This window comes from Chanodichthys erythropterus, chromosome 16 (assembly GCF_024489055.1).
Source record: "Chanodichthys erythropterus isolate Z2021 chromosome 16, ASM2448905v1, whole genome shotgun sequence".
Lineage (NCBI taxonomy): Eukaryota > Metazoa > Chordata > Actinopteri > Cypriniformes > Xenocyprididae > Chanodichthys > Chanodichthys erythropterus.
Genome location: NC_090236.1, coordinates 4,046,377 through 4,059,658, shown reverse-complemented (window position 1 = coordinate 4,059,658; position 13,282 = coordinate 4,046,377). Strand labels below are relative to the sequence as shown.

The following is a 13,282-nucleotide window of genomic DNA, read 5'->3' as shown; positions in this document are numbered from 1 at the left end:
TGTTTTTTTTGTTACTTGTACGTATTCTTTAACTACCAATATACGTAATCCAAATATCAGTAGCCTAGTATTTAAATAGAATATCACAATTGTTTTCATGTAATCCCATTGCATAAACTTTCAAGAGTTAGAAAGTTATTAAAGGGTTAGTTCACCCAAAAATGAAAATTATGCCATTAATGACTCACTCTCATGTCGTTCCAAACCCGTAAGACCTCCGTTCATCTTCGGAACACAAATTAAGATATTTTAGATTTAGTCCGAGAGCTTTCTGTCCCTCCATTGAAAGTGTATGTACGGTATACTGTCCATGTCCAGAAAGGTAATAAAAACATCATCAAAGTAGTCCATGTGACATCAGTGGGTTAGTTAGAAGTTTTTAAAGCATCGAAAATACATTTTGGTCCAAAAAATAACAAAAACTACAACTTTATTCAGAAAACAAAAACTTCTAACTGACCCACTGATATCACATGGACTACTTTGATGATGTTTTTATTACCTTTCTGGACATGGACAGTGTACCGTACAAACATTTTCAATGGAGGGACAGAAAGCTCTCGGACTAAATCTAAAATATCTTAAACTGTGTTCTGAAGATGAACGGAGGTCTTACAGGTTTGGAACGACATGAGGGTGAGTCATTAATGACATAATTTTCATTTTTGGGTGAACTAACCCTTTAAATTGGCACTCTGCTCTTTATCTTTGCCTTCTGTCCTACTGGGTCTGTCTATTCTGATGCTGTTGACATTTTATTATCTTAGGGACCCAACTGTTTGCATGTTTCTTAAATATGAAAGCAGGAAACGCCTCAGTTCGGAGAAAACGAAAGTTATGCAGTTGTCTCTCTACACACCAAAATGGCAGAATCCAGTATTTCATGGTCTCAGGAACAATTTAACTGTTCAATCTGTCTGGATCTACTGAAGGATCCAGTGACCATTCCCTGTGGACACAGTTACTGTATGAACTGTATTACAGACTGCTGGGATCAGGATGACCAGAAGGGAGTCTACAGCTGTCCTCAGTGCAGACAGACCTTCACTCCAAGACCTGTTTTAGGTAAAAACACCATGCTGGCTGAAGTGGTGGAGACACTCAAGAAGACAAAACTACAAGCTGCTCGTCCTGTTCAATGTTACACTGGATCTGGAGATCTGGAGTGTGACATCTGTACTGGAGACAAAAACAAAGCCATCAAGTCCTGTCTGGTGTGTCTGAACTCTTACTGTCAAAATCATCTGGAACAACATGAGAGTTTCTTCAAAAATAAAAAACACAATCTAATGGACGCCACTGGACGACTGCAGGAGATGATCTGCCCTCAACATGAGAAACTGCTGGAGATTTACTGTCGTACTGATCAGAACTGTATATGTTATCTGTGTACAATGGATGAACACAAAAACCACGACACTGTATCAGCTGCAGCAGAGAGGACTGAGAAACAGGTATGATTTGATTTACATAACACATAATAGCTACATAAATTAAGATCATCATACTAAAACAATTCTTACATGGGATTTCTTCTTTGCAGCTATTTAGTTTTGTGACAATTTTAAACTCACACAGAGTTTTACTTGATTTTAGCATGCAGTAATATTTATAAAGTTATTTGTCATTCCTGCAGAGTAAATTGGGTGAGATGCAGAGAACAAACCAGCAGAGAATCCAGGAGAGACAGAAGAAGCTTGAGGATCTGAGAGAGGCTATGGAGTCTCATAAGGTGAGTTTTGAGCAGAAGAACAAGTCAAGTTAATAAACATAATTTTGGGAGGAGTATGCCCATCTAATCTTCCAATTAATACCAAGGTATAAAACCAGCATATTACCTCTTCCTGTTGTTAGTTCTTTCGGCATCCCTCCTCCTTTTTGTACAATTTTGCCTGTTATAGGGGGACAATGGGAGCTTGAGAAGAATATCCTCTCCGAGCCCCCCTATAGCAGATAGCAAGCCAAATCTGTTTAAGATTATGTGAGCACACAAACTTGTGTACTGCTGGCTGCTGGAAGAGCTGTTTCAGACTCAGTTAGGACTCTCCTCCATCAGTCAGTGAGGAGCCAGTGCTGGAGCTCTTTCCAGTCCCACTGAAGCCCACTGTGGGGAACAGACTGTGTGAGGGACCAGTAAGAGCTGATTCTAATGCGTCTCTCTCTGTGTGTCCTAACAGCGCTCTGCACAGGCAGCAGTGAAGGACAGTGAGAGGATCTTTACTGAGCTGATCCGCTCCATTGAGAGAAGCCGCTCTGAGGTGACACAGCTGATCAGAGATCAGGAAAAGGCTGCAGTGATTCGAGCTGAAGAAATACTGGAGCAACTGGAGCAGGAGATTGATGATCTGAGGAGGAGAGATGCTGAACTGGAGCAGTTTTCACACACAGACCATCACATCCATTTCCTCCAGGTAACAGAGATCTGACAAACAGGACAGTAATCTTTAGGAAGGGAACAGATTGTGTTTTCCATCAAATGTTTCTGTGTCTTTAGCTGGTGTTTCTCTTTTGTCTTTATCATAGGAAAGAAAAATCAAAAGTTTAACATCTCAAATGTTTCTCCTAGACAAGAATGAGGTTACTTTAACATAAAATGGAGACTTTTCCTCGTCTCACGTTTGTCTCCTCTAAAGTTTAAAAGAGATCTCATAAACTTAATATACTGTGCTCAGAGTATTCTCCTTAGCTAAAGACTTTGCTGCTCTCACAATTGTATCCTCTAAAATTTAGAAGAGATCTCAACAACTTTACAAAGTATATTCTAAGTGAAATATTTCATTGTGAACTCAAACATTTCTATCATATGTATTAAGAATCAGATTAGTCAAGGATTGAGTCATAAGCAATTTAATGCTCCAGGGTTATATTTCCTGTTGCAGTTTTCCTGATAACAGCGTCTGGTATATTACTATTTTCAGTGATGTGCCCCAGCCATATGCACATAAACTGTACAGCTTTCTTATTGTATCAACAATTACGAGTATCATTACTTTATTTCTGCATATTTTCACTCATAATATACAGTTGAGCTTGAAAGTTTACATACCCCTTGCAGAATGTGCAAAAATGTAAAAAAAAATATATTTTTTTTTAAATAAGAACAATAATGAAAATTGCATGTTATTTTTTATTTAGTACTGTCCTGATTCTGAATAAACTTTTTCAGATGTTTACATAAAAAAAATAGCTGAATTTATAAAAAAAAAAATGACCCCATTTAAAAGTTTACATACCCCCTATTCTTAATACTTTGTGTGGTTGCCTGGATGATCCGCGACTGTTTTTATTTTTTATTTTTATTGTGATGGTTGTTCATGAGTCCCTTGTTTGTCCTGAGCAGTTAAACTGAACTCTTTTTCTTTTTTAAATTCATTTATTTTTTTGTTGATACTAAAATGAAGGATATGAGAATCACAACTAAGTCTCATGACAGGAAAAGCAACCACTGAACAATATTTTTTTTTCCTCTGGGTTTCTGTCTGTGTAGAGTTTCCAGTCTCTCTCTGTTCCTCCTGGATCTACAGATTCATCCAGCATCACTGTCAGTTCTCGTCTCTCTTTTGATGATGTTGGTAAATCTGTGTCTCATCTGAGAGAGAAACTGGAGCATTTCTGCAGAGAGGAGATAGAAAAGATATCTGATAAAGGTAAAAGACTTATCCATGATTTTATTAAAGAAACAGGTCATATTGTGTAATATTTTAAAGTTTTGTAGATACAAAGCATGTCTATATCTGAATGGTTTTCTCTTTATACAGTATGTGAATTATAATAATCTGTTAGTTTCCATAGTAACATGCATTGAGATCATTTATACCTCTGAACCCAAGACCAGGGAGGATTTCCTTCAATGTAAGTCTCTATTAACAAACAAAAATAATGAAACATTACCCACTCTATGATAAAATTGCAGAACAAACTCCATAAAATACATATGTACACAAATATCAGTTTCATCAATATCAACATCAATAAAGATTTGAATTTCACACAAGACTTGACAAATCAGTTATATTCCTTTATTATTAAATTAGTTTATTTTTCATTAACAGAACAATAGTCAGCAAATTAAAGCACTAAAAGGATTAGTTCACCAAAAAATGTAATATCTGTTATTAATTTCTCACTTTCATGTTGTTATTGCCTGTAAGACCTTCGCTAATCTTCGGAACGCAAATTAAGATATTTTTGTTGAAATCCGATGGCTCAGTGAGGCCTCCATAGTCAGCAATGACATTTCCTCTCTCAAGATTCATAAAGGTACTAAAAACATATTTAAATCGGTTCAGGAGAGTACAGTGGTTCAATATTAATATTATAAAGCGACGAGAATATTTTTGGTGCGCCAAAAAAACGACGACTTATTTAGTGATGGCCGATTTCAAAGCACTGCTTCATGAAAATTCGGAGCGTTATGAATCAGTGTGTCAAATCAGCGGTTCAGAGCGCCAAAGTCACGTGATTTTAGCAGTTTGGTGGTTTGACAAGCGATCCGGATCATGATTCGACACAGATGATTCATAACGCTCTGATGCTTCCTGAAGCAGTGTTTTGAAATCGGCCATCACTATATAAGTAGTTATTTAGATTTTTCGGCACTCCAAAAATATTTTCGTCGCTTTATAATATTAATTGAACCACTGTACTCCAATGAATTGATTTAAATATGTTTTTAGTACATTAATGGATCTTGAGAGAGGAAATGTCATTGCTGTGAATAGAGGCCTCGCCGAGCCATCAGATTTAATCAAAATATCTTAATTTGTGTTCCGGAGATTAAAGAAGGTTTTACGGGTGTGGAATGACATGAGGGTGAGTAATTAATTACATTATTTTAATTTTTGGGTGAACTAACCCTTTAACAATAATAATTGTTACATATAGTGCTTGTGGTAGATTTTCCAAGATGCACCTGACTTAAGTTACCTTCCTGGGGCATCTCCAAATCGACACTCAATAACATTTCAGGTCAACGTCTTGACACCCTTAAAAGTGCTAAAGAGGATCTTTTCGTCGACTGAGAAACCAAAGACTGTTACTGAGTTTTTGAAATGAGCGCATGCATAAGAACAACCCCCTCTGCTTTCGTGGGAACGCCTCCCAAAACTCGTGCAGGAGTATTGGAACACGAGTGTTTACCACTGGCATTATCTGTGTTGTGTTAGTGGATTCATTATGTCGGACTCACCGCAGGTAACTCATAATCTGCAGTTGTTACTCCTGTCTCTGGACAAAAACATCGCATGCGGCGCCTGTGGAGTGTGGAAAGTTACTGGAGCGCTCGTCTCTCACAAGGAACGTCACGGCAGTGATTGACAAGCCAGAGGGCCAATCGTTTACGCGATGATGTTTTTAAGGCCCTACCTCGTGCACAGATGATGTATATTAATATTATTCCTTTCAGTGCACCTAATAAATAGTCTTTTATCACTTAGTAAAGACAGTTTCAAGTAATATTGCAAAAATGTATACAACAAAACATCCTCTTTAGCGCCTTTAAACCTTGTTCCCTGACTTGCTGCGCAGCAATAATCAGACACTCTAGTTTTTTTGTCCTTCAAAGCTTTAATCACGGCCGGGAGAGTTCTCATAAATTCCAGAGAGTCTCTCTCCGAACAAAGGAATACAACAGGTTTTATAGGATTTCAGGTACACTTCACAGTCAGTATGGCATGATCTATTACTCATTATCATCAGTCTCAATACGATTGGTTTAGATTTAAGAAAAACATCTCAGTTCCTCTGTCCCACATAAATTTAGATTAGAACAACTGAATCACAAGATCATCAAAAAATGTCTCAGGGTTAATAGTTTACATTACTCAATAGGTTAAAACAATTCCTCAGAGACTATTTTTTATCCTTAGAAGGATGCTATCAAGCAGAATATTTCTGAATCACAACACTCAGTCCTAGTGACTATTCCTCTATTTAAAAGTTAGATTATTATTAGGCCTGTAAAAGAAAAGAAATGTTAGTTCATTATTAATTAGTTCAAAAATTCTATCACATGCTTTTCTCATAGACTAAAAGTGATTTACATTTCTGCTGTGCAACTAAAGAGAGACTCTGATTCATATACTCACATTCACACACACACACACACACACACACACACACACACACACACACACACACACACACACACACACACACACACACACACACACACACACACACAGAGGTTATGTCATGACACATGTAGTGAGGTGCTTTGTAAAGTACTTTATTTAGGTTACTGTCCATAAAAAGTAAAAAAAGTATTATTTTAATGAATGTACTGATGCAATGTACTGATTTAAATGATGATTATATGCTCTATCTCTGTCAGATTCTCATCAACTCACTCCGGATTTAAACACGGTGAATAAAAAGCTCCATCTGTCTGAAGAGAACAGAATGATTAAATACACTGACACAGTCCAGCCGTATCCTGATCATCCAGACAGATTTGATGGTCTTCCTCAGGTGTTGTGTAGAGAGAGTGTGTGTGGACGCTGTTACTGGGAGGTTGAGTGGAGTGGTGTGGTGGATATATCAGTGTCATATAAGAGCATCAGCAGGAAGGGACGGGGAGATGAGTGTGGATTTGGATTTAATGATCAGTCCTGGAGTTTGTACTGCTCTGACTCCATTTGTTCATTCTGGCACAATAACAAACATACGTCACTCCCTGAAGTCTCCAGCTCCTGTATAGGAGTGTATGTGGATCACAGTGCAGGAACTCTGTCCTTCTACAGAGTCTCTGACACAATGACCCTCATTCACAGAGTCCACACCACATTCACTCAACCTCTCTATGCTGGGTTTGAGTTCAGTTCAGCATGGAAAAGTGAATCAAAAGTTAAACTCTATCAATTATAAGTAATAAGGATAGAGAGAAGTTTGATAAATAAGCATCTTTTATTTTCTAATCAATAAATAAACACTGAGCTTCTCAATAAAATAAAAATCTTCTCATATGATCTAAAAATGACTTCTGGGTTAGAAAGAAGTCTTCACATACAGATGAGTTACATTTAAAAATGGGTTTTTATAAAATCAATTGGACTATAAACTCAACGCTGCTGCCTGCCAGCTGTCTGATCTACGCTCGGAGCTTCGTGGAGATTATCCTAAATCCTTCTCTTTATTCCTATTCGCATAATATAACTTTCTTATTTTTCACTAGATTACTTAACATATTGCATAGTATTACTAAACGGAACGATTTATTACTAGCAATCCACCAGCGTAATCACCTAGTGTTAGCCATAGCCTGCTAGCTACCGTCTACTTTCTTTTTTTTCCTCTAAACCAACCTTCCTTGTCGATTGAATGGCGGATTTATCCGATGTATGTTATTCTGATCTGTCCTCGCCAGATCGGGAAGCTGTGGAGACGTTGCTGCCCGGCATTCATCGATCCACCGCGAGGTACAGCGTCCCGCACATCACCCTCGCCCCAGGCACCGGCAAGCGACCGAGACATCCAGCCAGCGAGTCCCGTGTGCGTTGCAGTTTTTCGGACGGCGCTCATCAAACACACGGTCAGTCATGTCCGACGATTATCATGTGTAGTAAATGCAACATGTACAGCTTAGCTCTTTCTGTCAGCAGTGAGACTTACACATGTGATAAATGCAGGGATATTGTCAGGCTGACAGAGAGAATCTCAGAATTAGAGACACGCATCCAAACTTTAATTGAGGATAGTGAGAATGAAAGGGCCTTAGATACTGCTTTGGATGCGACTAGCCTAGTAAACACTACACATTCGGTTCCGGTTGTAGAAGCCACGCAGCAGGCTAACTGGGTGACTGTGAGGCGGCATAATGGCAAGAACAAACACCACTCTTCCGTTCCGATTAGAACATCAAACAGGTTCTCCCCACTCAGTGACGCACCCACTGAGAATCCTGTTGAAAGTGCCCTAGTAATTGGCGATTCTATTACACGGAACGTGAAAATAGAGACACCAGCCACCATAGTCACATGTTTGCCGGGGGCCAGAGCACCTGACATCAAAGCAAATTTAAAAGTGCTGGCTAATGCTAAACGTAAATATTCTAAAATCATTATCCACGTCGGCACAAATGATGTTCGACTTCGCCAGTCGGAGATCACTAAAATTAACATTAAAGAGGTGTGTGAACTCGCAAATTCAATGTCAGCAAAAGTAATTTGTTCTGGCCCTCTTCCTGTTCGTCGGAGTGATGAGATAGTTAGCAGGTTATCATCACTCAATGGCTGGCTGTCTAAGTGGTGTGCGCAGAATAATATAGGTTTCATAGACAATTGGAAAAGCTTTTGGGGCAGACCTGATCTGTTGAAAAGAGATGGTATTCATCCCTCCCGGGATGGTGCTGCTCTTCTCTCTAGAAATTTGGCAAATAGTCTTAGAGCTGAAACATGACAAACCAGGGCCCAGATCAGGACGCAGACAAACTGGCTAAACCGACCGTCTGCTAGCCGCCTCACGTCACAGAACTCAGATAATTCACAGCACATAGAAACACTTTCACCTAGATATTATCACATAGAGACTGTGTCTGTACCTCAAACTAATAAATACAAAAAAACTTCCAAAACCTTTTAAGGGTAAAAATTTAATTGATGTTCAAAAAATGAAAATCACAGATAAATCAGATAAACAAATGATAAAGCTTGGGTTACTGAATATTAGATCTATTTCTTCAAAAGCACTTATTGTAAATGAAATTATCACAGACAATAAACTAGACTTGCTGTGTTTGACAGAAACCTGGCTAAAACCAGACGATTACATTACTTTAAATGAATCTAGTCCTCAAGGTTATGATTATCGACACAATCCTCGACAGAAAGGCAAAGGGGGAGGTGTTGCTGTAATTTATAGTAATATATTCAGAATCATTCAAAAGAATTTCAAATATAATTCCTTTGAAGTGATGGTGCTTTATGTAACATTATGTAAGTTGACATTTGTGCTGGCTACTGTATACAGGCCACCAGGGCACCATACTGACTTTATCAAAGAATTTGCTGAGTTTCTATCAGAGTTAGTACTGGCTGCGGATAAAGTCCTTGTTGTTGGTGATTTTAATATCCATGTAGATAATAATAAAGACGCATTTGGATTGGCATTTGCAGATATTTTAAACTCTATTGGAGTTAAACAACACGTGTCAGGACCCACTCATTGTCGCAATCATACCCTAGATCTAATACTGTCGCATGGAATAGATATTGATGCTGTTGAAATTCTACAGCAGAGCGATGATATATCAGATCATTATTTAGTCTCGTGTATAATACAATTAGCCAAGGCTACAAAACCACCACCCAGTCATAAATATTGTAGAACAATCACGTCTGCCACTAAAGATTGCTTTATAAATAATCTCCCAGAGCAGTTTCATCGCCTTAGTATACCTGACAACTTGATGCTGCAACAGAAACTATTGGCTCTCTCTTTTCCAGCACATTAGATGCGGTCGCTCCTTTACGTCTAAAGAAGATTAAGGAAACTAATCCAACGCCGTGGTATGATGAGCACACTCGGGCTCTAAAACGAGCTGTTAGAAAAGCTGAACGTAGTTGGAAGAAAACAAAACTAGAAGTTTTTCGCCTTTCTTGGAAAGAAAAAATGATTGAGTACAGAACAGCCATAAGAAATGCTAGATCTACTTATTTTTCAAATCTCTTAATAGAAAACAAACATAATCCTAGGTATTTATTTGACACAGTGGCTAAATTAACTAGAAACAGAGATTCAACTGCTGACGTTTCCATAGAGCACAGCAGTAATGACTTTATGAACTTCTTTACTTGCAAGATTGATAATATTAGAGAGAAAATTATAAACATGCAACCATCTACAGTTTCTCTTCAGACAGTGCACTGTAGTGTCCCTGAGGTAAAACTAGAATCATTCGCCGCTATAGGAGAGGAAGAATTATCTAAACTTATCAAATCATCAAAATCAACGACATGTATGTTAGACCCAATGCCGACTGAACTACTGAAAGAAATGCTTCCAGAGGTCGTAGGTCCACTTCTTGATATAATTAATTCATCTTTAACACTAGGACACGTGCCAAAAACCTTTAAGCAGGCTATTATCAAACCTCTTATTAAAAAACCTCAACTAGATCCGAGAGATTTAGTAAATTACAGGCCAATCTCGAATCTACCTTTTCTGTCAAAGATACTAGAAAAGGCAGTTTCAACACAACTGTGTTCCTTTAGAAAGAAATGGAATCTGTGAGGATTTCCAGTCAGGATTTAGACCATACCATAGTACTGAGACTGCTCTCGTTAGAGTTACAAACGATCTACTCCTATCATCCGATCGTGGCTGTATTTCTCTATTAGTGTTATTAGATCTCAGTGCTGCTTTTGACACTATCGATCATAACATTCTTTAAAAAAGACTTGAAAACTATATTGGCATTAGTGGAATTGCTTTGGCATGGTTTAAATCATACTTATCTGACCGTTATCAGTCTGTGGTAGTTAATGAAGAGATGTCGTATCGATCACAGGTTAAATATGGGGTACCACAAGTCTCAGTATTAGGACCGTTGCTTTTCACTCTGTACATGCTGCCCTTAGGAGAGATAATTAGGAAGCATGGTGTTAGTTTTCACTGCTACGCTGACGATACTCAGCTCTATATTTCCTCGCGCCCTGACGAAACCTACAAATTCACAAAACTAACAGAATGCATAGCTGACATTAAAAACTGGATGACAAGAAATTTCTTATTATTAAATTCAGAAAAAACTGATTTCCTAATCTTTGGACCAAAAACTTCCTCACGAAAAAACCTTGAATACTCTCTAACACTTGACGGGTGCTCCATTAAACCTTCGTCCTCAGTTAGGAACCTGGGTGTGCTCTTTGATACCAATCTTTCATTTGAAAGTCATGTTTCTAGTATCTGTAAAACCGCCTTCTTCCATCTAAAAAATATATCTAAATTACGACATATGCTCTCAATGACAAATGCGGAACAGTTGGTTCATGCATTCATGACCTCAAGACTAGATTATTGTAACGCTCTACTGGGTGGTTGTTCTGCTCGGCTTTTAAACAAACTACAGTTGGTTGAAAATGCGGCAGCTAGAGTTCTTACTAGAACCAGAAAGTATGACCATATTAGCCCAATTCTGTCAACATTACATTGGCTCCCTATTAAACATCGTATAGATTTTAAAATCTTGCTACTTACTTATAAAGCTCTAAATGGTTTAGCTCCCCAGTACCTAAGTGAGCTCTTAATGCATTATAGTCCTTCACGTTTATTGCGATCTCAGAATTTAGGCCAGTTGATAATACCCAGAATATCAAAATCAACTGAAGGCGGCAGATCATTTTCCTATTTAGCACCTAAACTCTGGAACAATCTTCCTAGCATTGTTCGGGAAGCAGACACACTCTGTCAGTTTAAATCTAGACTAAAAACACATCTCTTTGCTCTTGCATACACATAACACATTATCAATACATTAACATTTTTCAAATCCGTTAAAGGATTGTTACGCTGCAATAATTAGGTCGGCCGGAACCGAGAACATTTCCTATAACACTAGATATACCTGTACATCAGAACAAGAATGGCATCTACGCTAATATCTGTCTCTCTGCTTATCCTGAGGTTTGCCGGGTGCTGGATCCAGGCCGTATCCAGGTCAGATGGAGAACCTGCGTCTGGACCTGACTACAACGTAGCCCAGGATCCCCGTATCCGCTTACATATATTTATATATAATCGATTTTTAATCTCTATAATAAAAATGTACAATTCAGATTTTGATCTCCATATACATTTACATATATATATCTTCCAAGGGTTTTTTTCCCTCCTAGGACTTTTTTCCCAGTGCTAGCACGCTGGGTTTTTCTCCTAGGGGGTTTTTTCCACCCCTGGAAGTCAGCCGACATTGGCTTAATGTAGCACCATCTTGTATATGTTACATATTACCACGCTTGTTTGTACAGTTTTAACCACTTCCCTTTTTTTCTGTGCTTCTAATATGTAAAGCTGCTTTGAAACAATTACCAATTGTAAAAGCGCTATATAAATAAATTTGACTTGACTTGACTTGACTATAAGCTGAACTGAATTTTATCAGCTGCATTCTAATGCAAGTTTTAAGTTACTATTTGTGTTCTGGTTCAATAAAATATAGCCCCAGATTTATTTTCAGGAGGGCAGAAAAAATATATAATTATTCTCTTTCAGATTTGTTATATTAAAGCCATTTAGGTGTTTTGGTTTTAATGTATTTCTGATATATTTATTTGATCTAGACTTTTCTGTAGGTTTTGCAACAGATAGTTTTGAAAGACACCTATATTATAATCCACAGTTAACAAACAAACTAGAGATTATTAGCTTACATTGTTGACCAATATCAATAAGTTAAAAATGAATGAAATAGTATTATACCAAGTAGTACAGTATCACTACATCTATATTGTTGATTTCTACAGCACTTTACTTAATCAGCTTTCATATGAGTCATAAATCTGCCTGAATTTTGTGTATTTTCACAATTTGAGTGTGTGTTTCTCCTGATGTATACTGTTTCACCACAGGAAACACTCTGTAACTCTGGGTACAGTTCACTCAATAAATATCACTGCCAGGGCAATTCTCTCAAGTCTCTCATTCTTGTCTATATTTTTGGACCAATTCCCATAGGAAACAAAAATCAAAAGTGAGATCTCTTTAACAGGAGACAAAAACAAGACAAGTGTGAGAAACAGGAAACTCAAGCAAAAGTCTCTATTTGATGTTAATGTAACCTCTTTTATGTTTCGCAGAAACATTTGAGATGTTAAAGCTTCTGTGTCATTCATCCACACCATTTCAATCGAACACAATACATGCATTGTCATATTTGAAGTTTAGAGACAGTGTTTTGTTGCACAATGATTTAACAGAGGAAATCATGACCTATATTTACATGCATTTAAAATAGGTAGTACAAGACCAACTTTGCAATGTTAAACTAAGAACAAAAAGGTTATGCAACAAACATGTAGCACTAGTGCACACTAGTATTACATTTGTTAAAAAGAGAGTATTTATCTTAGAGTAAACATCTTACACTTGTCTAATCCCTTGTATGGAATATGTGCTGCATATATAATGCTTGGCACTGAAGATAAATTTAAATTAATAACCCTTGCTATTCTGAAATTTATAATGCTATTTTAATTTACAATATTAGTTAAAATTTAAAACGTTTCTCCTAAAATAAAATTTAATACATCTGGGGACACCTAAATGAGACATATGAGAGAATAATCAG

The 13,282-nt window shown here is 37.5% G+C and overlaps 1 protein-coding gene across 4 annotated transcripts; it reads left to right on the top strand.

Annotated features, from left to right (window-relative positions):
- Positions 1 to 751: 751 nt before the first annotated feature.
- LOC137003298 (E3 ubiquitin/ISG15 ligase TRIM25-like) lies at positions 752 to 7,725 on the top strand. Of its 4 annotated transcripts, none has more exons than XR_010891953.1 (7): positions 752 to 1,454; positions 1,637 to 1,732; positions 2,178 to 2,411; positions 3,488 to 3,647; positions 3,831 to 3,852; positions 6,332 to 6,468; positions 7,364 to 7,494. XR_010891953.1 is itself a non-coding variant. In XM_067363403.1 (7 exons), the coding sequence occupies exons 1-7, from the start codon at positions 864 to 866 to the stop codon at positions 7,580 to 7,582; spliced, it is 1,497 nt and encodes a 498-aa protein (XP_067219504.1). In that variant the 5' UTR covers positions 752 to 863; the 3' UTR covers positions 7,583 to 7,725. The 4 variants fall into 4 exon arrangements, 3 of the variants coding, with proteins under 3 accessions (XP_067219504.1, XP_067219505.1, XP_067219502.1); XM_067363403.1 differs by having other exon boundaries at positions 3,793 to 3,852; positions 7,364 to 7,725; XM_067363404.1 differs by having other exon boundaries at positions 754 to 1,454; positions 3,784 to 3,852; positions 6,332 to 6,363; positions 7,364 to 7,725.
- The last annotated feature ends 5,557 nt before the right edge of the window (positions 7,726 to 13,282 follow it).